The sequence below is a fragment of the Dipodomys merriami genome, unplaced genomic scaffold, assembly GCF_024711535.1.
Source record: "Dipodomys merriami isolate MVZ:Mamm:240054 unplaced genomic scaffold, mDipMer1.0.p SCAF_72, whole genome shotgun sequence".
In the NCBI taxonomy this organism is placed as follows: Eukaryota; Metazoa; Chordata; class Mammalia; order Rodentia; family Heteromyidae; genus Dipodomys; species Dipodomys merriami.
Window position 1 is genome coordinate 4,545,117 of NW_027206313.1, and position 24,644 is coordinate 4,569,760.

Here is a 24,644-nt window from a genome sequence, read left to right on the forward strand (position 1 = left end):
TTCATGAATGGTCAGGTTAATATTTCTGGGTAAATAATTTCTTGAGTTTCCTTTGTTATTTTATTTACTTAGCTGACTTTTCTTCATAAAGCTCTTTATTATCTACAGAATGTGTGTCAGGTTTCAGGTACTTTGTTAGGTTCAGGGATCATTAAAGTTATGTAAGAGTACTTATCAGACATGATAGCAATTACAGTGTGTACAGTATAAGAATGCCTACAGAGGGGCTGGGAAGGTGGCGCATGCCTTGCCTGAGGCCCTGGGTTCGATTCCTCAGCACCACATAAGCAAAACGAAAAAAGCCAGAAGTGGCACTGTGGCTCAAGTGGTAGAGCGCTAGCCTTGAGCTGAAGAGCTGAGGGACAGCGCCCAGGCCCAGAGTTCAGGCCCCATGACTGGACCCCTCCCCCCCCAATAAAAAAAGAATGCCTATAGAGATGTCTTAGTCTAATGCTCCCATTTTATAATTATTAAAATAAATTTTGGCAGATTGTCTTCTCCAAGTCTCCCAACTAGTTAGTATCTAAATTGGTGCTTGGAAGGCTTCTTTTGTCTAATCTTGTGCTCTTTCTATTACACAGGCATGCGTCCATCAAAGAGGTCTAGAAGCAGATAGCAATGATCCCAATACCTGGGAGAGTTGGGGCAGGGTACAAAGTTTGAGGCTTAGTTCTGAGAAGAGGTTTCACAATAGAACTTTATATAAGATTAATTCTTAGAGCGTGTGCTAGAGACTTTGGGGTCTTAAAGAAGTCAACAACCACGCTGGAGAAGCCCACATGGCAGGAACTGTAACCAACCCTAGAAACTGAGGGTTGCCTGTATCTTATAGTCAGTAGACAGATTTCACACAGTTGGTGTTTTGCACAGGAGTTCTGCCCCAGTCTGAAGAAGATGGGACTGTGGCCTGTAGTACAAGCCTGAGTGGGTAACTCAGCCAAACTGTACTTGGTTTTCAGTGCATAGAAATCATAATAAAATGAGTCTGTTGTTTGAATTCCTTCTCCTTTTCTTTTTGTTGTTTCTTGGAAATAAGATTTTCCTGCCTTGGAACCCCAATGTCAGCCTCTCCTGAGAAGCTAGAATTAGGGTCAGGAGTCCATGCCTGTGTACAAATACAGGCATTACAGATGCAGTATATACACCGTACTCAAAGGTCGTTACTTTTTTTTTTTTTTTTTTTTTTTGGGGTCTGGTTGTGGGGCCTGAACTCTGGGCCTGGGCGCTGTCCCTCAGCTCTTCAGCTCAAGGCTAGCGCTCTACCACTTGAGCTGCAGCACCACTTCCGGCTTTTTTTCTTTTTGCTTATGTGGTGCTGAGGAATTGAACCCAGGGCCTCAGGCATGCAAGGCAAGCGCTCTACCACTGAGCCAACTTCCCAGCTCTCCAAAGGTCGTTACTTTTGAGAAAAGTTACCTGTGAGTAATCTTAGGGAAAGCAGGAAAGCATATGGACATCCCAGATTGAGCTGTACTTTGCCTGGATTGTTTGAATTTTTTTTTTCTATATAGAATGTGTTTTTGGATACTTTAGTAAGGGAATGGAAATTTGCCAAAAATTTTCCTTTCTGAATATAAAAAGAGGGCTTAAAAATCTTTTAAGTAAATATTTAGACACATTCACTGAAAACACCATATTTTAAGTGAATTTATGGTAAAGATATAGTGGGGAAAACATGATCTTGAGATAAAATTCTCAGTTTTGTGTGTAAGAATTAAAAAAAAAATAAAAACATTAAGCCAGCTGCTGGTAACTCATGCTTGGAATCTAGCTACTAATGAGGCTGAGATCTAAGGATTGTGGTGTGAAGCCTGTCTGGGCAGGAAGAGTTTGTGAGACTCTTACCTTCTATTAATCTCTGAAAGATAGAGTGGAGCTGTGACTCAAGTGGAAGAGTTACTCGCCTTGAGGAAGAAAGCTCTCGGGAAGTACCTAGGCCCTGTGTTCAAGACCTAGGACTGGCACAATTTTGTTTTTCTTTTATGATTGATGTTTCTTATACTTTCTAAGAATCTTGATTATATAAGATCCTTTAAGGACTCCCTTTTTGGATTTGAATATTGTGTTCAGATTTGTGATCCATTTTAAATCATTCATGACATGATGTAGGGTTCACATGCATTTTCCCTCACAGATGTATGGTTGTTCTGGCATTGTTGTTAGAAATACTTTTTTTTTTTTTGTCATTAATGAACTGATGAGGTATTTTGTTGGCTGTGGATATGGACCTATTTCTGACCACTTTCATTTATCTATGTGCCAGTTTCTGTGGCAGCTTTGCCTTGTCTTGATTATTGTAGGGAGAACCCTTTGATGCTATGCTATGTAGTATAGATCCTCTAATTTTGACTTTCTTTTCTGAGATTGTTTATTTTAGATTCTGCTTTTCAAAATTAGTTTTAGGATCAGATTATCAATGAAAAGGCTCTGAAGTCATATTTGGGATTGTGTTGATCCTGTAGATCAGTTTTGGGAGAATGGACATCTTAAGAACATTTAGTTTTCTAATCCATTTATTTCTTTGAGATTTCTTCTCAGTGATGTTTGGTGTTTTCAGTGTACCTAGTGTGGAACATGTTTTGTTGAAATAAAAAAAATATTTTTAATGCTATTCTGTTTTTTCTTCAATTTTATTTTTTCATGTTTGTCGCTAGTATATACAATTCAACCGTTGTATATTGACCAGGATTGCTGTAGTTCCTTAGTAGATTCATTTTTTCCTAGTGACATATTTTTCTAAGGATTTGATTGTTTTATGCATACATAATCATCTGTGAATAAAAACAGGTTTACCTTTTTGTTTCTGATTTTTATGTCTCTTTTCTGGCTGGTTCTTTAAAACATTATTGGATACAAAATCTGATAGTGAATGTTCTTAAGTGTTTCCCCCTTTTCCAGTTTTGAGGGGAAAATAATTCATGGCTTTATTATTTAGAATCACATTAACTATTTTTCCCCATTTATTAATCTTAAAACTTTCTGCCCTTTTTCTGTATTACTATGAGGTTTTAGTCACTAAAGAGTCCAATTTGGTCTAATTAAATTTCTTACCTGTTGAGATCATGAGTTTTTTAATATTAATTTGGTGAACTGGTTTAAAATACTAAATTTATGTTTCTCCTATTCAAGTCTGATTATTTAACTTCTTATATTTTATGAGAAAATTCTGTGTTCATAAAAAGTACTGGTTTACTTTTCTGTGCTTGTACTGTTTTTATTAGGTGTTTGTATGTATTAGTGTTGTGCTGATTTCACAAAGGAAATTGATTATCCTATGTTTCTGAAAGTTTTTTTTTTCAAATCAAAATAATCTTATTTTCCCCTAAATAATTGCCTTAATTCAGCAATGAAATATCTTTATGGGAAAGTTTTTATAGTAAATTATTTTTTTTCCCCAGTAGTTTTAACTCAAGGTTTTGCACTCACAAGGCAGCTGTTTTTGCTCTGGTTAGTTTTCAGATTGACTCTGTTTTCCACATTGGCCAGACTGGACCTCATTCCTCGGTTTACACTTCCCACTGTCATGTGATGACAAACATCTCCACCAAACCCAGGGCTTTCTCTTCTGACAGTCTTGTGACTTTTCTGTCTGGATTGGCCTGAATCCATGATCTTTGTGATCTCCGCTTCTCTCATGCTTTGGACAAACAGGCATGTAACTACCCCCAGCTATTGGTTGAGGTGATGTCTTGAGATCCTCTTTGGCTTGCTGGCCTCAGAACATGATCTTACTGTCTCTGCCTCCAAAGTAGCTAGAATTACAAGCCAGGCATGAGCCTTCAGTCAGACAATAAATTTTTTTTTTTTTTAAAAATAGGTACTTACTTACTGATACTCTGTTTTATATTGATTTGTCTATGTAAGTTACAAATTTAGTAGCAATAATCCTTGATTGTTTTAATAAAATTTGAAGGATCTTTTTGGTACTTTTCATTTTTTTGTTAATTGGTAGTATATTTGATCATTTTTGCTAGGAGTTACTAGTTGTATTTCCTGCCCTCCTTCCCTCTCTCTTTCCTTCCCCCCCCTCCCTCCCTCCCTCCCTCCCTCCCTTCTTCCCTTCTTCCCTTCTTCCCTTCCTTCCTTCCTTCCTTTCTCTTTTTAAAGAACCAGTCTTTCCACCCATTAAGACAGTATTTTCAGCCAGGTGGGGTGGTTTATGCTTATGATTGTAACTACTGGGGAGACTGAGATTGGGAGGATCATGGTTCAAGGCTATCTGAGGCCAAAAGTTCAAGAGAACCCCTCCCAGTCAGTGTGTGGGTGTGGTTATATACAACTGTCATTCCATCTACACGGAGTCATCAGTGGGATTCTGGTCCTGGTTGTCCCGCCTGGTTGAGCTCCTGTTTGACAAATAACAAGAGCAAAAACATCTGGTGGCATATATTCCAAGTATAGGGTTCTGAGTTCAGACCCAATAACTGCCCCCATTCGTACCCATGTTTTTCTATAAGTCCATGGACTTGAAGTATTTCTTTAAATTGCTTCTTATTTACTTTAACTTCTTAAAGAAGTTGTAGATCATTGATTAAATTTTTAAAAGTCCTAATTTCCCTCTAAGCACTGCCTTGGTCTGTAAGCTAAAAAGTTTAACTATCTCACTGTTACTTTGTTAGAATTGATTTCCATTTCCCATGTGATTGCTTTTTCAATTCATGAATTACTTAAAAGTTTGTTTCTTTTTCAAACATTGGGAATTTTCTAGTTATCATGGTTACTAACAACTAATTTCATTTTGGTCAGATATACTCTCATGTTTCATTTATTTGAGACTTAAATTATATAGCTCAGCATGTAATCTTTCTTAGCAAACATTCTTCAAGGTTGGATGTTATATTTTGTAATTTTTATAGGTAACACTAAGAAGTTACTTATGCATTAAGCAGTACTTGATCTTCAGAGGAAATAAATACCAATGTGTTTGCAGTTGCAAGTACTCTTTATTCTTGAAGTTTCAAATTTCTTTCTGATATTGTGATTTGTTAAAGGACAACTTAAGAATTTCTTGTTCAAATCATCTGATGACTAATTCTCAGCTTTCCTTCATCTTAATGGCTTTCCTTCTGTGTGTGTGTGTGTGTGTGTGTGTGTGTGTGTGTGTGTGTGTGTGTGTGTGTGTGTGTGTGTGTGTGTGTGTGTGTGTGTGTGTGTGTGTGTGTGTGTGTGTGTGTGTGTGTGTGTGTGTGTGTGTGTGTGTGTGTGTGTGTGTGTGTTCATTTTCTTCGTGATGATCCAGATTGAACCATAAGTCTTGTGAATGCTAGACAGGTGCCTGCCACCGAGCTACATATCTCAGCCCCTCAACTGATTTAGAGAATAATTTTTACTGGATGGAGAAATGGGTTGAAAGTCTACTTTCTCTTTTCATTTGTTTGAAAACTTCCTTTTATTCATCTTAGCGCCTCCACTGTTTTTGTCAGGAGCTCTGTTTCTCTATAGTCATGGGTAGTTCTCCCTTTTGTTTTTTTAAGATTACTTAAAAATTTTTTTTTCTTGTGGGTTTGAGCAGTTTTTGTGTCTCAGTTCAGTTTTCTGAATGAGACTGCTGAATGTCTTCAATTTGTTGATTGACTTTTTTTTTTTAAAGGAACTTTTCAGCCAAGCTTTTTTATACAGCATAACCAGTAGGAGGGAATGTTTAAGAATACCCCATTATATCTAGAAGCAAAGATTTTGTGTAGTTTTACATCAGGAACAGAGCAAATAAACAAGAGGCATCAGCTGTAGCATGAGAATAAAATAGGGAGTGTACATAGAGGGAGAACCAGTTGGAGGGGTAGGAAAGCCAGTGGGGTATGTGAAAACTCATTAAAACTTGTTTAAAAAAGGGAGTAGAAGGGATAAGAAATGTAATGGAGGGGAGTGACTTTAGTTTGAGTACATTATAATACATGCTTTGTACAATTAATATTCTACTGAAAATTGAGTATTGGGACTAATTACATATTTGGGAAGTTACCAAAAATTAATGATATACTATTTATAGCAATCCAATTTCAGAATTACAAATAAATCCTTTATTAATTCTAGTTTTTTTACATTACAATAAAGTTAAAGCTTTTTTATGTTTTTGTTTTGTTTTGAAATCAAATCTTACTGTGTAGCCTAGACTGGTTTAAACTCAGAATTGTACTGCCTTGGCTTCCTGAGTTCTGGGGTTGTAGGCTTGAGCACCACACTGAACTCAAAGCTTTTTTAACTAAAGAAAAGAAACCTATTTATATTGTTCAAACTAATGTAAGGGATCATGTAGAATAGGGTTGCAGATTTACAGCAGAGTATATGGCTGAAATTCTGAGAAGTGAAGAAGAGAAGAGTCTGTTCAGACTCTTCCCAAAAGCCTTGAACTTTTTATGCATGCTTTAATGTTTTCATCTGTATTTAGAAAATGCAATAATTTGCCCATTTTTTAAAGTTGATACTTCTCACCTGTCCTAGCCATGTGTAATTTCATTTTTTCTAAAAAGTCTAACTCAAATGTTACCTAAGAAAATTTTTCCTAATGAGATAGCAAGAATGATTTAAGAATCACTAGTTTTGTATTCCTTTTCTGTATATAAATAGGAATAAATACTTGAATAAATGAAAATCAAAAGAGAATGTCTATTTGAAAAGACTGAAAATTATTAAGCATATGAGCATGAAGAAGACACTTTCAATAAGGTATTCTGATTTTCCAACTGTTCCATCTTTCTGCCTTAAAATAGAAAAACTATTTATTGAATTTCTTGTATTTATTTAGTTGATATGATTTTTAAGTTGCAAGATTCTAGGTTAGTGAGTATCTACTCTTTTATGACACAATACCTTTTAGCACTATTTTATTTTAAAAACATTTTTAAATTTTTTCTTTTTGTTTTTCTAATTTTTTTTAGCATTAAAGTGTAGAATTAAAGGGCAATAGCCAATTTAAGATTCTGCAGCAATATAGCAATAATTCACGGTGTAAGTTCATGTTATGTCATCTCACTTCATCTTTTCTTGATGTTCCAGCTCTCTATCAACATCAGCTCATATCACAGAGAAGATACTTTCAAAGACATGTTTTGCTGAAAAGACAACTGAGAACAGTTTTACGAATGGGATGAACACGCTCCAGCCCATTGACTACCGACTGAAATTTGAATGTTAAGAGTACCCATCTGGTAGAGTTACCTAGGGATGTACCTATTCTCACAGTACCCTAATTCAACGTGCTTGTCTTGATTAAAGAATTCAAAGTGGAGTACCGCAAACTTGATATGGATAATAAAAAGAAAGACAAGGACAGAGCAGATGATAGAATGGCACGGCCTAGTGGCCGGTCCGGGCACGGCACTCGAGGAACTGGGTCTTCATCATCTGGGGTGTTAATGGTTGGACCTAACTTTAGAGTTGGAAAAAAAATTGGATGTGGCAATTTTGGAGAATTACGATTAGGTAAGACTATTTTGTTTGTTCCATTTTAAGAGAAGCATGTTTTTAAATGGAAGATAAGTTTTAATGAAAAAGATTGTCATTTAATCAATTAATTTTTATGGTAATTCTAAAGAAGGTAGATGTTAGGCATTTCTTATTGACATGGTATTTTATTTGTGAGAATTACCTGGCATAGTAATGTCTACTTACTAGAGTTTAACCATTCTCTTTTTTTTTTTTTTTAATAATATGAGAGAAGAAGAAAGTAGTTTGAAAAGGTTGAGAAGGCTAAAAAAAGGTGCCAATAATGAGGACTTTTGCAGTGTTCTTTAGGTATGATATTTAGGTACCTTTCTTATATTTTAAGATAATTAGTAACTTTCAAACTATATATGACTTCACATTAATGTACCGAAATGACATAAAATTAATGAAATTTACATTGTTGTAATTGAATTTTTCTCTCCAATCTTCTTCACTTTCCCCTAAAAATATGTTGAAGGGCTCAGGAATATTTTCTTAACAAAAGACTCAAGAGTATTGACTCAGGTTATCATATTTAGGTAAATTTGGGAAGCATTCATCTAATAAAAAAAACTCTACATTTCAGAATGTTGAGGGAAAGTTACTTGCCAGATGTTAACAAACAATTTAAGACAGATTCAGAAACATAAAGTCTCAGTCTTTGAGCACCTAGTATAGTAGAATTGTAGTTGTCTCCTTTGAAGAGAAACCAGGAAGGAGTGGGGTGGGGGAGTCAGAATTGATGGGCAAGAAAGTCCTGACCAGTGGACCACAAAGAAATTAAAATAAAAGTTAAGCTTAGGTTCAACTCTACTGCTCGAAACAGTTCCAGTTGAGTTCATCTACTCAACTGTTTCTTCTCATTATCTTGTAAAAACAATTTGTAGTGACTCTTATCTCATGAGTTTTTTGTTGCTAATGTACATTAAATATTTGAATGAAGCCAAATAAAAGCTAATAAAAGATTACATACTTTGTACCTAGCTATCTCATGATGTGTCTGACAAACTTTTAATAGAATCACAAATATTTCTAAAGGTAAATGTGTTGCATTTTCCTTAAAAGATACTGAATCTGATAGTTTGGCATTTTTAAGTTGCTTGACTTTGGAGTTAGAGAAACCAGACAATTTACTTTTGTCTAACTTTGATGCTATCCAGCAAATACTTGACATTAAACTAGAGAATAATATCAAATGTTTCCTATCTATATAGAATGTATACTTTTAGCCATGCAGTGAGCCATTCAGGGCCTCAAGTTTGTCAACTTCATATTACAGTTATTTCTACTTCCTAGATTAGAGGATAATTTAAGAAACCAGCATTATATCTGCCTGTACTTTGGCTATTTCTATTTGAAATTTGTTTTGCATGATTTATTTCAAATAACTATGCACCAACATGCATATATATGTATATATACACAAACATATATACATACATGTACATTATATATATTATATGTGTATGTATTCATACAAAATAAATCTAGTGGACTGTTTTAACCAGGACAGTAGGAAAAACTGTATGAGCCAGAAATTACAGTTTATTCCTAAAGCATAAAACACTCTTTTACAATCTTTGAATAAGTAGTCATATAAAAAAGGTAGCTTCTTAGAACTTCTAATCTAATTAAATCATATTATATATACCTGTGTGATATTTATATAAATTTATTTAAATGTAGTATCTGTATCAAATATGTGTGTTTTATGTATGTTTAGAACACATTGTATATATGTTTATGTATTCTATATATTTATATACATAGCATATATATGATGTATATTAAACATATATACATGCAGAACTAAATCAACTTATTCTTTCTTATTCAAAGACTACTAAAGAAGGCATTTTACCCCTTCTGTCAAGACTCCAGATAATTTCTCTGTTTGGAAGATGAATTATTCTTTCTATAGCTGGCTAAACAATTTGTAATGCTGTGAAAGTTGGTTTGGATTTTTAAAATATTTTCTTTCAAATCATTTTTTTCTTTTTAATTTAAATTTTATTGTAAAGGTGATGTACGGAGAGGTTACAGTTACATAAGTCTGGTAATGTGTACATTTTTTGTTTGAACAGTCCTACCCCCCTCCCTTATTTTCTCCATTTTTTCCCTCCTAACTCCCTGCCTCCGAAAGTTGTATCCTTAATTTCTAACATAGTGTTTAGTGAGTATCACTGCTCAATTGGTTCCATTTGTCCTACCTTTACTGTGCTTCCTTTTCGTCTCCCAAAATCATATAAACATATACAAGGCAAAGTCTACAGAAATAAATAACAGTGACAAAAGAGGATAAACCAGCTGGGCCTGCAGGTAGCTCAAGCCTGTAATCCTAGCTACTCAGGAGGCTGAGATGTGGAGATCATGATTCAGAGCCAGCCTGGGCAGGAAAGTCAGTGAGCATCTTATATCCAATTAACTCTCAGAAAACCGGAAATGGTGCTATGGCTCAAAGTGGTAGAGTGCTAGCCAGCCTTGAGCGCAAATGCTAAGGGATAACACCCAGGCCCTGAGTTCAAGCCCCATCTCGCCCCCCTCCCCCACACACCCTCAAGAAAAATCCAGCAAAAACAGTATCATTTTTTGAGTATAATAAACTGTGTTTTCCTGTGCTATTTATTATGAATTACTATATCTGAAACAAGATACTATTAACTTCTTTTTTTTTTTTTTTTGTCCGGTCGTGGGCCTGAACTCTGGGCCTGGGCGCTGTCCCTCAGCTCTTCAGCTCAAGGCTAGCGCTCTACCACTTGAGCCACAGCGCCACTTCCGGCTTTTTTCTTTTTGCTTATGTGGTGCTGAGGAATCGAACCCAGGGCCTCATGCATGCAAGGCAAGCGCTCTACCACTGAGCCATCTTCCCAGCCCACTATTAACTTCTTGACATAATTTTTCTACAGAAGTTTCCGTTAAACCCCTTCCTGTTACTTTTTTTTTTTTGGCTTCTTATACGACATAGTTCAAAACTCTCTTTATTTAAGTGTTTGTGTTTGAGAATTGTTTGATTGAAAATTCTGTAGGTCTTATATATCAACTACATATACAGATTAGGTGAATTCATTATTATGTTTATTTTTCTACTGTTTCTAGCTAAGTCTAGGACAAAAAACACATTCCCAAAATACAGTGGTTTCAAGCAGAGAGAGAGAGAGAGAGAGAGAGGAAGAGGGAGAGGGAGAGGGAGAGGGAGAGAGAGGGAGAGAGGGAGAGAGGGAGAGGGAGAGAGAGGGAGAGAGGGAGAGGGAGAGGGAGAGCGGGAGAGTGCCAGTGCACACACACCCAGGCTGTCAGTGTACTTGTGCATCCTTCATATGTGCCTTCCCTGTCTTTGTGCAATGTGCTCTTTCTTCAGTACTCCTTCCAACAAGTCAGCCAGATGAACAAAAAGAGCCACAAATGCACACATGGATTCCTGGGAGTGAGAGGTGACATACTTCTTGTTCACTGATATGCATAACTTAGTTGTCACATGGCCACAGTCAGCTGAAAATGAGGCTGGGAAATTATGGTCTGGTAGCCATTTTCAAACGTGGGCATTCTGTTGTTATGAAAGGAGGAAAAGGGATATTGGTGGGTTGCTTATCCCTGCTGCAAACATATTTAGTATATATTGGCAATTTCCTTTGAAATTGAATTATAACACCAATTTTCTATCACCATTTTCCTTGGAGACTTCTTTCACACCCACAGTCCCTTCTTACTCATACCATCCACACAAATGTATACTTTGTGCATCATGTGTTTTTTGTGTATACAATAATATATAATAAATTTTATTTAAAACTGGAACTGTGTCTGTGTTAGATGACAAAAATGTATTTGTATTATTCTCTGATCTTAGTCCATGTTTATAACTGTAACCTCCAAGCTTCAGCAAAACCTTTTTATTTTTATTTAAATATGATGCCTTTAGGATTTAGTGCCTTTTCCCGACACTGAAAATGTAGACGTCCAACCACATATGCCAATGAAAATAAAACTTTTGAAAGTATTGGTATGTTTTGGTTCTATGGGATCTATAGCAAACTTGTGACTTTTTTCCTATTTATAAATAAATACTATATACAAAATAGTTATAAAGAAGTGACAGCCTTGTAAAGTGCCTATTTTTCATCTTTTAACTTGAAATCAGAACTGCTCTTTTGTTAGATACCAGTAACCCAGTTCTTCATTATTCATTTAAGCATATTAGATAAATGTAAGTTTTCATATATACTGAATTCTTGAAAATGGATATATAGACATCTTACTACTGCTGAGTTAATTGCCTAAAAATACTGTGTAATATTAAATTTAATATAGGTTTAATAAGCATCTGCATTGAGCTTAATGTTCATCACATTTGGCATTTCTCTTGATTCATCTTTGTGCTAAATACATTGAATCTATGAGACTTAAGCTACTTAGCATGAGTATTACGTTTTTTTCTTAATAGTTTTTACTCATTGTTATACATAAGGGCATAAAGTCATGTAACTAGTAATTTGCATGAATAAACACTGCTGTGGAGAGGTATCAGGTGACACATATATATGGACAAAACTTTGCTGATCTGAATGAAATTCTGCTATTTATCAATTGCTGTATGAAAGGAGGTTAAAGGGTATTTTGTAGAAAAGCATTGTATCCATGGCTGGTGTTCCGTAGGCGCGTGTGATTCTTGACGAGGTACTCTCACAGTTTAAAACAAAATACAATCTCTCCCCCCCTCTCCCAATCTGTCACTTTTCTATGTTCTTCATGACAAAACTAACTTATACTAATTGAAAATATTGGATATTTGGAAATCACCTTGTAATATTTCTTTTATTCAATTCTTTTAAATGTAATTGTAAAAGTACACATTAGTTTAGCTATTTCTATATGCTAATCGCCTCCAAAATTCTACAATAGTCTCCTAATGTTATAGATACCACTGGAATTTTCTTGATTATAGACACTGCTAAAATTTGCTGTAAATTTTTTAAATTTTTGAAGTATAATGATGTTAAATCTATCTTGATTTGTCACTCACCTCTTCTTTGTACGTAACAGTCTCCTCAACATTTAGGAGTTTAAATGTTTCATGGAAATAATTTGATCGTAAGGTAATGTGTTAGTACCCTTTTTTTCTCAAACTTGTTAACCTAGTTTTCTAGAGCCATATTTTGAATACTTTTTTCCTTGCATGTATAAAAGATTCCAAATCTTTACTTACATATCTGATACATTTCTAGATTAAATGAGCCCTAATAAGACCATATCCCGTAATAATGAAGGATTTAAAATGAGTGATTAGGAGGGGAATTTGAAATTTCTGCTTTTATTTTGGAGTTTTAAAATTTAGCATTCACCTAACTGTAGATTATTTTCTAAATTGTATGTAGTATTCCAAAAACCAGAATCTTTTTATTTTTGTGAGTGAGATTTACTAGTATTACTTTCTACTCTGGAGATGAAATACTAAGCATATCAATTTAAATATTACCTTTTGCTTCATTGAGTAAAGACTTTTGCTTCACTCAAATGTATTATATAGTTTTTTAACAGTACAGTTTATATAATTAAATTATAAATGATTAGCAAAATCTGATTTTTTCTTTCTTTTTCAAGGGAAAAATTTATATACAAATGAATATGTGGCAATTAAACTGGTAAGTTCATGTTTCTCATTCTTAATTTTTATTAAATTACATTTTAATTTAAATTTCATATTTATATTTGGGAAGTTTATTTGAAAAGGAAAAATGATGTGTGACAATTTTTTTCATTTTTTTATGTGAAAATACTGTACAGAGGGGTTACAATTACATGGGCAAGATAATGAGTACATTTCTTATCAAGCATTGTAGCCTCCTCCTTTGTTTCCCTTTCCCATCCCTTCCCATCCTCTCCCCAACCCCCCCCCCCACCAAATCCTCCCCTCCCTTACTCCCCCCACCAAAGTTGTAAAGTGTGACTGAATTTTTTGAGGTCCTTAATATCCTAATTCCTGTCAAGTTCATGATAATGTGTGAGATACCAGTGTGTTTCTTTGCCACAAAAGCTGTCCTTTACTTTGGCATAACCAAAGAACTGAATAGTGAATATTATTGCTATTTTTAATTTAGTTAAAAATTTTAAGTAGATGAAAATTCCCAGGATTTTTCTTTTGGATTCAAGTGTTGAGACAAAATGTGTTTTGTGTTCTGGATTCTTTGAACACATACTTTAAAGTAGTTTCTGAAATTTTTTGTATTGGTTCATGAATATCAAAAACTTAACTGCTTGGCTTTTAGAGTTTCACAAATGTTTGATGTGAGTGTGAGGTAGTGGGAAAGCAAATACCCATGCACTTTTTCTGAAATTCTAAAAGTGTCCAATATAAGTAGAGAGATCTCTTTTGCAAGAATTTAGACCTAGGAATTGTTTCTGTAAGGCAAACTTTATTGTGGCTTTTCTACAGGCTTGTTAGCCTGGATTCCCAAAGGTTTAGCTTCATTTTCCCAGCTTTATGTTTCTTGATCTGTGATAGCAGGGTGATGTGAAATTAATGATACAAAGGAGAGAGGCAGGTACTTAGGAAAGAGGCAGGTGGGAGGAATCAGAAAAACTTAAAAGGATCTCTCTGTGTATGTGTTGACTTTGACTTTAGCAAATAGTTTATTTTTAGCAAATAGTTTATTTTTACTTGGAAATAAAGATGCCCAGTAGGTTTATGGTATAAGCCATCAGGAGAAACTGGCTGATACACCGTTTACATAGATGATTTATGAGATATACATTGGGTAGTTTGTTGTCACTAAGTTTGTCACTATTTTTTTTTTTTCTTTTTGGGGCAGTTGTGGGGCTTGAACTCCGGGTCTGGGTGCTGTCCCTGAGCTCTTTTGCTCAAGGCTAGCACTCTACTATTTGAGCCACAGCTCCACTTCTTGTTTTTGAGGGGTTAATTGGAACTAAGAGTCTCACTGGGACTTTTCTGTCTAGGCTGGCTTTGACCCGTGATCTTCAGATCGTAGCCTCCTGAGTAGTTAGGATCATAGGCACTAGCCATTAGCACCCAGCATCACTTTCTTAGAGTTGGAGTCACACTAGTCAGTAATGAGAATCGGTTCACACAAGCTCTCGAGATCTAAATGTTAAGGAAAGGGTTGATTTCTAATTTTTAGTGAAATATTTTACTATTACAAATCCAAAATGCCTAACTTAGTATAAATAGTGTATAGGCTGTATAGAAAACCAAATTAAAATTGTGTCCTCATGAGTGTGCACATGATTCACAGTGGGAGACCTGTGACGCAGTGCAAGAACCATACTTGAGTATTTATACGGGTGTGGCTGATTTTTGGCCTTCTTTGTTCCCTGTTGTAGGCTAGTGGACTTGAGCTGGATGAGTTTTGGCATTGGGGTTGGGGTGGTGAGCACAGTCAGAAGCACGACAGCACTTTTTTCTTGATTATTGGTGCGGCAGCTCTGCTCCTGGAAGAGAGCCTGCATGTCAGGGGTTTATCTAATAGGCCAAGATAGATAAGTCATTGTGTCAAAGCAGGTGCTACTGCTCTAGGCTGACCTTACCGTCTCTCAGTTATTGAGTGGTGACTTTTAGGTCCTGTTCTTAACAGATTTTGAACTGGTTTATCCTGTCTGCACTGATGATGCCCTAGTAAATATTTATCATATTATCTTCCTGTCTTTATACACATACATCCTTCTTTTGCCCGGGGGGCGGGGGGGGGGGAGGTGAGATACTTGGGATTGAGCTCAGAGACTTTGGCTTATTAGACAGGTGTTCTGCCAATTCACTCCTTACTTTTTTCTTTTTCTTTTCTTGTTTCTGGTGCGAGTAATGATGCTTGAACTAGAGTCTTGAGTGCTATCACTTAGTATTTTTGCTAAAGGCTGGCACTCTACTACTTGAGCCACAGCTCCACTTTGGGTTTCTGGTAGGTAGTTGGAGATAAGAATCTCATGATCTTTTCTGCCTGGGCTGGATTTGAACTACAATCTTACATATCGAGCCTCCTGAGTAGCTATGATTTCAGTCATAAGCCACTCACTGGTGCCTGGCAACTTTCTTTGTTTTGTTATTCGTGAGGCTTAAAGTCAGGGCTAGGGCTCTGTCCCTGAGCTTTTCTGCTCAAAGGTAGCATTCTACCACTTTGAGCCACAGCTCCATTTCCGGTTTTCTGATGGTTAAGTCTCACAGACTTTCCTGCCTGGGCTGGCTTTGAACTGCAGTCCTCACACATCTCAGCCTCCTGGGTAGCTAGGATTACAGGCATGAGCCACCAGCATCCAGCTTCCTTGGTTATTTTGAAGTAGGATTTTGAGTTTTGCCAGGGCCGGCTTGGGCCGCAGTCCTCCTGCTTGGGTGATCTTTTGACAAAGACCACTATGTCTGTCATTGTGCTTCCTCTATAGCTTAGGATAATAGGTGCGTGCCTTAGGGTCTAAGTCATTGATTGAGATGGATTCTCACAACCTTTTACCATCTCAAACTCCCATCTTCCTGATCTCTGCCTCTCAAGTAGCCAGGGTTACAGGCTTGTGCCATTGTGCCTAGCTAGGTTTTTAGCTAGATTTTTTTTTTTTTAGCTGTATCATTATCATTGGCCTCTCCGCTTGGTAATTATTATTTATTGTTTATTATTTTTCCTTTTAATTATATTTTTCTTCCTGCATTTTTTAGACATTCTTACTTTGCTCTAATCTTTTAAAAAAAACTACAATGATCAGCATTACATGTAGAAATTATATTGGAGTAACAATATTTTTAGATCTATGTCTTCATTAGTATTTGGAGTTGACTTATGATAGATAGTCATAGTCTCCTCAAATTCATCCAAAATTATATTGGAACAATACAATATTTTCTGCATTTTGGTACTTCGTTTGCTATTTTGCATTTTTAAAGGTTTTTTTTTAGTTTTATCTATTTCATCTTACTGCAACAAATAATATATAATTTTGTTCAGAACTGGCCATAAAAGTAATACTTTGAAAATATTGTGAATGTATTTTCAAACATATCTGATTGTGGCACTTGTGAAAAATAAAAGCATTAAATAATGTATGATATTGAAAGAGAAACTTACAGTGACTACTCTCAACTCTGTTACTTGATTAAAGTTTTTACATTGCTCTGATGTTACTCTGTTTCAGATTGATAGTTTGTTTCCAGGTAATTTATTAATCTGGCCTTGGTTATTACCTTCACATTTTGTTGTTTGCACTTACATAATAACCACTCCTTTATTGGTAATAAAAATAACCATCTGTGGCAAGGTGACTTTTGTCATATGGTGGTATAATAATAAAATTTTATTGCTAGTGACATACTGGAATCAACTTTGGATGACTAAACTTAGATCTAGTTTCATCATTTTTTTTCCGAGAGATAAATGTTTAGTTTCACATGATTATATAAGTGGACAGTTTTTTTATATCAAGGCTATGCACTTGTAGATAGTTAATAAGAATCACAGGGATTATGGAATTATGAGGAAGATAAAGTTTCAACTTACTAAGATGAGGGAACAGAAAAGTATACAAAGGTTAAATAACTTGCCCAAAGTCTCACAACTACTAAGTAGAAGATTGAGAATTCAAACTCAGCATAATCTGGTTTAATGTATGTTCTTAAATACTGTGCTCTTAACTAGCTTGTCTCTCAAGAACTATGCTGATTATTTTAATTATAATTTTAATATTTAAGTTTCCAATGAGGATTTAATTATTTCTTGTCTCATTGATTGTAATATCATTAAGATGTGTCTTGGTGTAATTGCTTTTTTTAGTTATTCCATTTGGAGTTTCTATTTTTCCTGTCTTTGTGGTTTATTATCCTCAGTTCTTGAGTTATTATAGTAATTATTTCTTCATATATCACCTGTGTTCATTCTTTTTTCTCCTCCCCTCCTGACAAATGTGTTTTCTGTTTTTTTCTTTCCTTTAGCATTCTATTCTAATTTTGTGTTTACCTTTCACTTTCCAGTGTCTCCTTTGTTGGATTGGTCAGCTATGAATCTGAATTTTTAATTTAGCTATTGTAGTTCTTATTATTTTTAAGAATTCCGTTGGTTACTTTGTTATCTTGTCTATTTGTTCTTTCTTACATTTCTTGTATTACCCCATTTTAGCGCAAGTTTGTTTTGTACATGGATCTACTCTTAGGAAGACAAAGATGCCTAATTGAATATTATATAAGAGCAGATACTAAAATTTGTAACATTTGGAATTGGGGCCTAGTGATTTTTAGTAACTTAAATGCTTTTGCTTTTTTGTTGTTTGACTAGGAGCCCATGAAATCCAGAGCACCACAGCTGCATTTGGAATACAGATTCTACAAACAGTTAGGATCTGGAGGTAAAGCTTTCTATTCTTAAAGTTTGAATTAAATAAATTGTCATGGCAATAATCTTTGGTTTCAAGGAATAATTTTTAAAATTGATTGAGTGGTTTCTTGTCACTGTGCTTATGAGAACTTGTCTTACCATGTCTTTTTTAAAAAGGGTTTTTTGTGTTACTGGGTTTGAACTCTTGGCCTCAAGCCAGTGTTACACCCCTAAGCCCTCTTACTGTAGTCTTAAACTATAACAAATTTGGAGCTTTTTATGGTGGTGCTAATATTAGTAGAGAATATTATGGAAAAATGCTTAAGAATGTAAGATGCATATAACTTCTATATTCTTAATTTTTTAAGGAATATTATAGCTTTCCAATTGTGGTGATTTGACTAATAGTCATATAGAAGATAATCACATGCTACTCTTTGGAACTTGTTAATGTTACCGTGTGGTAAATGTTTGTGATGACAATGTGATGACAAGAGTATTCTTTCTGGGGAGACCCAAATGCAATCACAGATATCCGTATAGGAAAGAGGCAGAGGGTCATGTGCCATTCATAGGAAAGAAGAAGGCGTTGTGACCATGAGGCAGAGACTAGAATGGAACAGCATTGTATCAGTAAGCCAAGAAATGCTTTCATGATTTTATTGGTCCAGGAAGAAGTCTCCAGGTTTTCCTCCTATTGCTAATAAAAGGTTTGTGGCCTTACTTATTAAATACTACCTTGATTTCAGTTTACTGAAACTTGATTTCAGCCTTCTGGCCTCCAGGCTGTGAAAGGAAAAAAAAAAGTGTTTTAAGCCACCATATTTTTAGTAACTTGAGTGGAGATCCCTAGGAAACTAATACAGGTATATATTTTATATAACTCTAAATTTAAATGAGAATGGATATTTTAAACCATTGGAAAACAGTTGATGGAAAAAATTTTTGTTGAATTTTATACCTCCCATATTAAAGCTTCACATACTCTACTTTTGAGTACTTTTTAAACTAATTTTACTTGTATAGTTTCCCATATATAGATAAGGCACAAAGTTTGTGTATACAGATTTAATAAATTGGAATTTATTCCTATATCTTTTTTTAGTAGTACTAGGGTTTAGACTCATGGCCTTAAGCTTGGTAGGCTTATATTCTACTTGGGCTGTACCTCCATCCATCTATTCATGTATCTTTTTGTAAGCATATATATGTTCTAGTTTCATTTAGTAGAGATTCTACATTTTTCCCTAGGAACATACTAAACAAATGAATCATCATTGTGGTGATAATAAATTTGCAATTTCATATTAATTCATTTATCCCTATAAGCTTAGAATACATATTTAAATCTGATATAAACACTTGTGTTCATTGACTTGGCTGTGGCAAGGTATTGAGATAATCATTTTTTAAGGGAGATTTCCTTGGCTCATGATTTTGTAGATTTCTATCTGTAACTGCCAATTGCATTGTGTTGGGTCTATGGTGAAGCACTATATTATGGCAAAAATATATTGTGAGTAGTGGGGGAAATCTGTTCACCTCATAGCATCTGGGAAACAAAGAGACAGGATTCCAGTATCCACTTCAAAGGCACATTCTCAATGGCATAATTATTTGTCCCAGCTCATAACCATAAAGGCTCTGTTATCTTTTAGCAGTGCAATAAGCCGGGGACCATAACAGTGGACCTTTGGGAGACAATCCAGATTCAAATATTAGCGAGGCCTCTGTGTTACAGAAATTATCATTGATAACTTTTTTTTAAGTTATGGAGATAAAATTAATTGTATGTGAAACCAAACCATTTATGTTTAACAAGTAAGCTATGTAGGAAAGAAAAGGAGTTGATTCATCTACTAAAAATTAAAGAAAGCAACCTGAAATATAGGATATTCCTGTATCGAGGGTTTCAGATGTTTTCCTCAATGTCTTGAGTCTCTGTGTTCTGCTTCACTTGGTATGTGTATGTAGGTCATTCTCTGGTTAGTCCTTGATAGTAAATAATTCATCATTTTTAGTCTAGGCTAGTAATATTTCTTTTAAGAATTGATCAGCAAAATAAGACTGAACTTTTCTGTTTCCTATTTGGCCCTTTGCTTTCCTTTGATTTAATCACAGTGAATTTGATTTCCCAAAGCTAGGTCATTTGAGCATCCCAGGAGGAGCCAGAATCACAGGGACTGAGCATCCAGAGCAGGGCTTGGTTGTCTGCTGTGAAAGAGGTGTTAGAAGGAGAGCAGGGGAGATAGAATGCAGAGAAGTTAAATACAACAGCTCTCTCTACTAAAGAATGGATGTAGTTATTGTTTTAGGCTTTAATAAGTCATTATATTGAATTACAAAAGCACACTTTTACCATTTTAACTTTTTAAAAGCTTTAATTTTAAAAATTATATTAGAGGGCTGGGAAGGTGGCTCAGTGGTAGAGTGCTTGCCTTGCATCCATGGGGCCCTGGGTTTGATTCCTCAGCACCACATAAGCAAAAAGAAAAAAGCCGGACGTGGCGCTGTGGCTCAAGTGGTAGAGCGCTAGCCTTGAGCTGAAGAGCTGAGGGACAGCGCCGAGGCCTAGAGTTCAGGCCCCATGACCGGAAAAAAAATAAAAAAAAATAAAAATTATATTAGAGATACTGATATGAAAGTGAAACATAGCTGCACATCTTTTAGCACTTGAGAGACAGTGCAGATGCTCCCATATTTACAGAGCAGTATTTAAATATGTAAGATGCTTCCCTCCTCTCCTGAGTTACAGTATCATTTATATGGATTAGAACATGAAGGACTTTGCCTGAAGCTCATCACAATGACTCTGAAAGTCTTAACAAATGTGGTCTTTTTGTTGTGTATTTTATGAATCATGAATTTTTATATTTTTGTCTTCTTTTTACAAGTAAACTGTGTATTAAAAACACTTTTGAATATCCATGTGAGACTTCTATTAAAAACTAGAGTACTCCATTGTTTTGGGGAGAAGTAGTATCTTTGGAACACTTTCATTTTGGAATTGAGTCAAGAAATGGTTATATTTTTAGATTTTCTTAAGCATAGATGAGTCATTTCAAGTAATTTAAACTTAATTCTTGTATAGTATATTAAGCTTCATTTAAATAACATCTTGTTCATAGTTTTAAAAATATGTCATTGATATCGCTGTTTATATAACAAATTGAAAAATAGAAAATAACAAGTGTTAGTGTGGATGTGGGGAGATTTGAACCCTAAACTTGCTGGTGGATTTGTAAAATAGTGCAGACACCATGGAAAACTGATGGTAGTTTCACTAAAAGCTAAACAAAGACCTACCATTTGATGTGGAAAATTCATTTCTGGACATGTGTACATGTGTATGAATGTATATATGTACATGGGGCCTTATGTTTGCTTGGCACATGAGCTCTGCACTGCAGTAGGAAATGATTAATTCTTAAATAGAAAAATAAACCTGTCTTTCATTAGATATGAAGTTATGATGTAAAATCTCCACATTTCTCACACTTCTGCCATTTTAAGTTTTAAAACATGATGCATTCATATGCAGGCATATCAGTTACATTAACTTGAGTTTATTTCATTTCTGAATAAATAATAAAACTTAAAAATTTTGTACCTCTTAGTTTTATAATTACTTTCTTGTGATTGGGCATATGTTTAATATCTGATTTTAGCGAGATAGAGGTAGGAGGGAAAAATCATTGATGAGACTTTCGCAGTTCATGGAAATAGTGAAAAATGAAGTGTTCTATAAGACTTTCTGACTGTAAAATTCTGCTGTCCACAACCATCAGTATCCAAAGAAAGATAGGCTCATGGCATTAACCCAATATTTTATATATATATAAGAAACTTGGGCTGGGAAGGTGGCTCAGTGGTAGAGCGCTTGCCTTGCATGCTCAAGGCCCTGGGTTCGATTCCTCAGCACCACATAAGCAAAAAGAAAAAAGCCGGAAGTGGCGCTGTGGCTCAAGTGGCAGAGCGCTAGCCTTGAGCTGAAGAGCTAAGGGACAGCGCCCAGGCCCAGAGTTCAGGCCCCACGACTGGACCAAAAAAAAAACAAACAAAAAAAAAAAAAAAAAAAAAAGAAACTTTACTTGAATTAGTTTCATCAGTTCATAATTTCATTCATAATTCAAAATTTAACTCATTAATTTCATAGATGTATTAAACACATGTTTAATTGGTATTCCTTCACAACTTAAAGATAATGAATTTGTTAAAAAATATAATGTAGCACATTTTAAGAAAGATTTGTAAGTTTGTGCCTCAGACAAGTCCTTTCTGGGACTATTTTTCCCTCCACTGGAATGACTTGATTTCTTTTATTTGGGCTTAACTTGTTGACTGCTACTATTTGTAAGTCTGTAACTTTACACCTACTGTCATGTCAGCACTTAATGTTTAACATTTATTGTGTAGCAACAACTCCCATTATAAACCTTCAGAGTCTCTGGATGAACTTTACTTTCACTATTAAGACAAGGCAAGAAAAGTGATAGTGTTTTACATATTTTGCAAAAAATGGCTTTATTGGCTCTTTTGGTATAAATAACCAGATTCTCAAATACCTTTAACATCCAGACTACTGTGATATTACATGTCCATAGTGTCTAGAACAGAATTATGAAATGGATCATGATATAATTTCTGTTAATGTAGAGTTAGTAGCCATATTTAAAAAAATATCCTAATGGTTTACCTTAGAATCCAAAACACACAAGAAAAACACAGAATAATCAACAAAACATTCAAACACACAACATACACATACGTATGCTTACAATGAGATTTCTTAAGTAGTTTTTCATTTTAGAAACTTTTGGAAAAAATCCAGTCATTAAGTAAACTAAAATTTATTGCTATTTTATTTAGAGCTAATTTCTCCACAGCTTTATTTGGAATGTAGGTAATGAGTCACAGGAAGTACAGAAGTCCTTTGACAATCCTCTTATTAAAGAACTTCAAAACCTGTTTATTTTTACATCTGATACATAGTTTTTATAAGCTTTGATGATCTAGTTTTCTTGTACCCTACAGATCAGAGCCAACTACTTAAAGAATGGAAATGAGTTATTAAGAGTTTGGAAGTTGTTAAATTAAGAACATAACAATAAATAACTTTCAGCAGTATTGAGGAAAAGGAATAGCAGTTTAAGAAACTCATAGTATCTGCGAGCTGTTGAAAATCCTGGTGGCCCAGAGCTGTTTAAGAAGCTTAATTGTATGGGGCTGGGAAGGTGGCTCAGTGGTAGAGCACTTGCCTTGAATGCCTGAGGCCCTGGGTTCGATTTCTCAGCACCACATAAGCAAAAAGAAAAAAGCCGGAAGTGGCACTGTGGCTCAAGTGGTAGAGTGCTAGCCTTGAGCTGAAGAGCTGAGGAACAGCGCCCAGGCCCAGAGTTCAGGCCCCACGACTGGACCACCCCCCCCCCCCCAAAAAAAGAAGCTTAATTGTGGCCAGGATGTGTTTGATAACAGTGGCACTGCAGGCATGGCTTACACCAAGGTAGTGATTTCTAGTGTTAAGGGAAAATGGGGCACACAGGTATGCTGAGTGTGTATATGTGTGTGTTTGTGTGTTTGTAGTCAACCTTGACATATATATGAGAGACATGTATATAAATAAATAAATAAATATATATCAGAATCTTGCTTCTAAAGAGAGGCTCGTATATGCAGCTTGAACTTGTTTCTTTTCCCCTGTCATTTTTATACTACCTTTCCTGCCCTCTCCCCCTGCTACCATGATTTGCTCTCTCACTAATATTCACATGTAACAATTATTGGACATATCCAATACTCACAAGGTTGAATGAATGGCAACTAGTCACACAGCTAAACTGGTGAATATTGGGGGTCACACTAGGCATACAGTTCAGTGTTTTTTAATCGTCTTCAATCAACAACCAGCAAGAAATTTCTAAAATTCTTTATTAGAAAGAACGGTAAGATTTATTTTGGAAAGATTCCCAGTGTATTAGCTGAAATAATGTAGATTTGGGGGACAACTCAAAAGGTGTAATTCCTTAAAAGGACTCACAGTCCCACAAAATAAACACCAGGAAACAGGTACTTGAAAAGGGGCGGGCTCAAAGGGAGCAGATGAAGAAGGGGAGAATGTAGTCATAAAATTCAGAGCAAATCCTGCAAAAGAAAGAGAGCTGAGGGAAACAGTGGGATTGGGAGGGATAGGAGAGAAGGTTGAAAGAGGTGACGTTGATTGAAATGTATTGTATTCATAAACTAGTGGCAACTCCTTTGTACAACTATTTAAAGATTATAAAAATCATAGTTTAAAAGGATTCCCTGGGCTGGGAATGTGGCTTAGTGGTAGAGCGCTTGCCTAGCATGCCTGACGCCCTGGGTTCTATTCCTCAGTACCATATAAACAGAAAAAGCCGGAAGTGACGCTATGGCTCAAGTGGTAGAGTGCTAATCTTGAGCACAGAGATGCTCAGGGACAGTGCCCAGGCTCTGAGTTCAAACTCAAGAACCGGCAAAAAAATAAATAAAGGATTCCCTGCCACACTTAAATTGTTTTTTAAAATTAAGTGATGTGCACAGAGAGGTGCTACCATTTCATAAGCCAGTAATGAGTTCTTTTTGGGCACTGTTACTCCTTCCTTCTCTCTCTCTGTTTTTCCTTCCCACCCCTTCCTACATGTTGTGTAGTTCATTTTCAGCAGTGTCTACTGAGTACCACTGCTGCATTTGTTTGCCCTTTGTTTCTCCGTTTCTGTAGCTCTCCTTCCTCTCAAAGATAGATAAAGGACAAGACAAAAAAACCCAAGAAACAAACAAAATATACAAAAAAGCAAAAACAGACAATGCTATCCTCACCATCAACAGCAGGGGAAAGAACAAACACGCAAATAAACTACATTTCCAATTCCTGAAATTCATTTCGATAGAATTAACTGATTC

General features: G+C 35.4%; 1 protein-coding gene across 10 annotated transcripts in view; it reads left to right on the forward strand.

The window, feature by feature from the left end:
* The window catches only part of LOC138818204 (casein kinase I), a 90,825-nt gene that overhangs the window by 21,556 nt on the left and 44,625 nt on the right, over nucleotides 1–24,644 (forward strand). For 9 of the 10 annotated variants that reach the window (XM_070009180.1, XM_070009184.1, XM_070009183.1 and 6 more), the window contains exons 2-4: nucleotides 6,997–7,422; nucleotides 13,024–13,064; nucleotides 17,685–17,754. In XM_070009180.1, the coding sequence (XP_069865281.1) occupies nucleotides 7,245–7,422; nucleotides 13,024–13,064; nucleotides 17,685–17,754 (289 nt within the window). In that variant the 5' untranslated portion in view covers nucleotides 6,997–7,244. Of the gene's footprint in view, nucleotides 1–6,649; nucleotides 6,667–6,996; nucleotides 7,423–13,023; nucleotides 13,065–17,684; nucleotides 17,755–24,644 lie in introns of those variants that run through there. The other variant, XM_070009181.1, reaches the window with a different exon arrangement.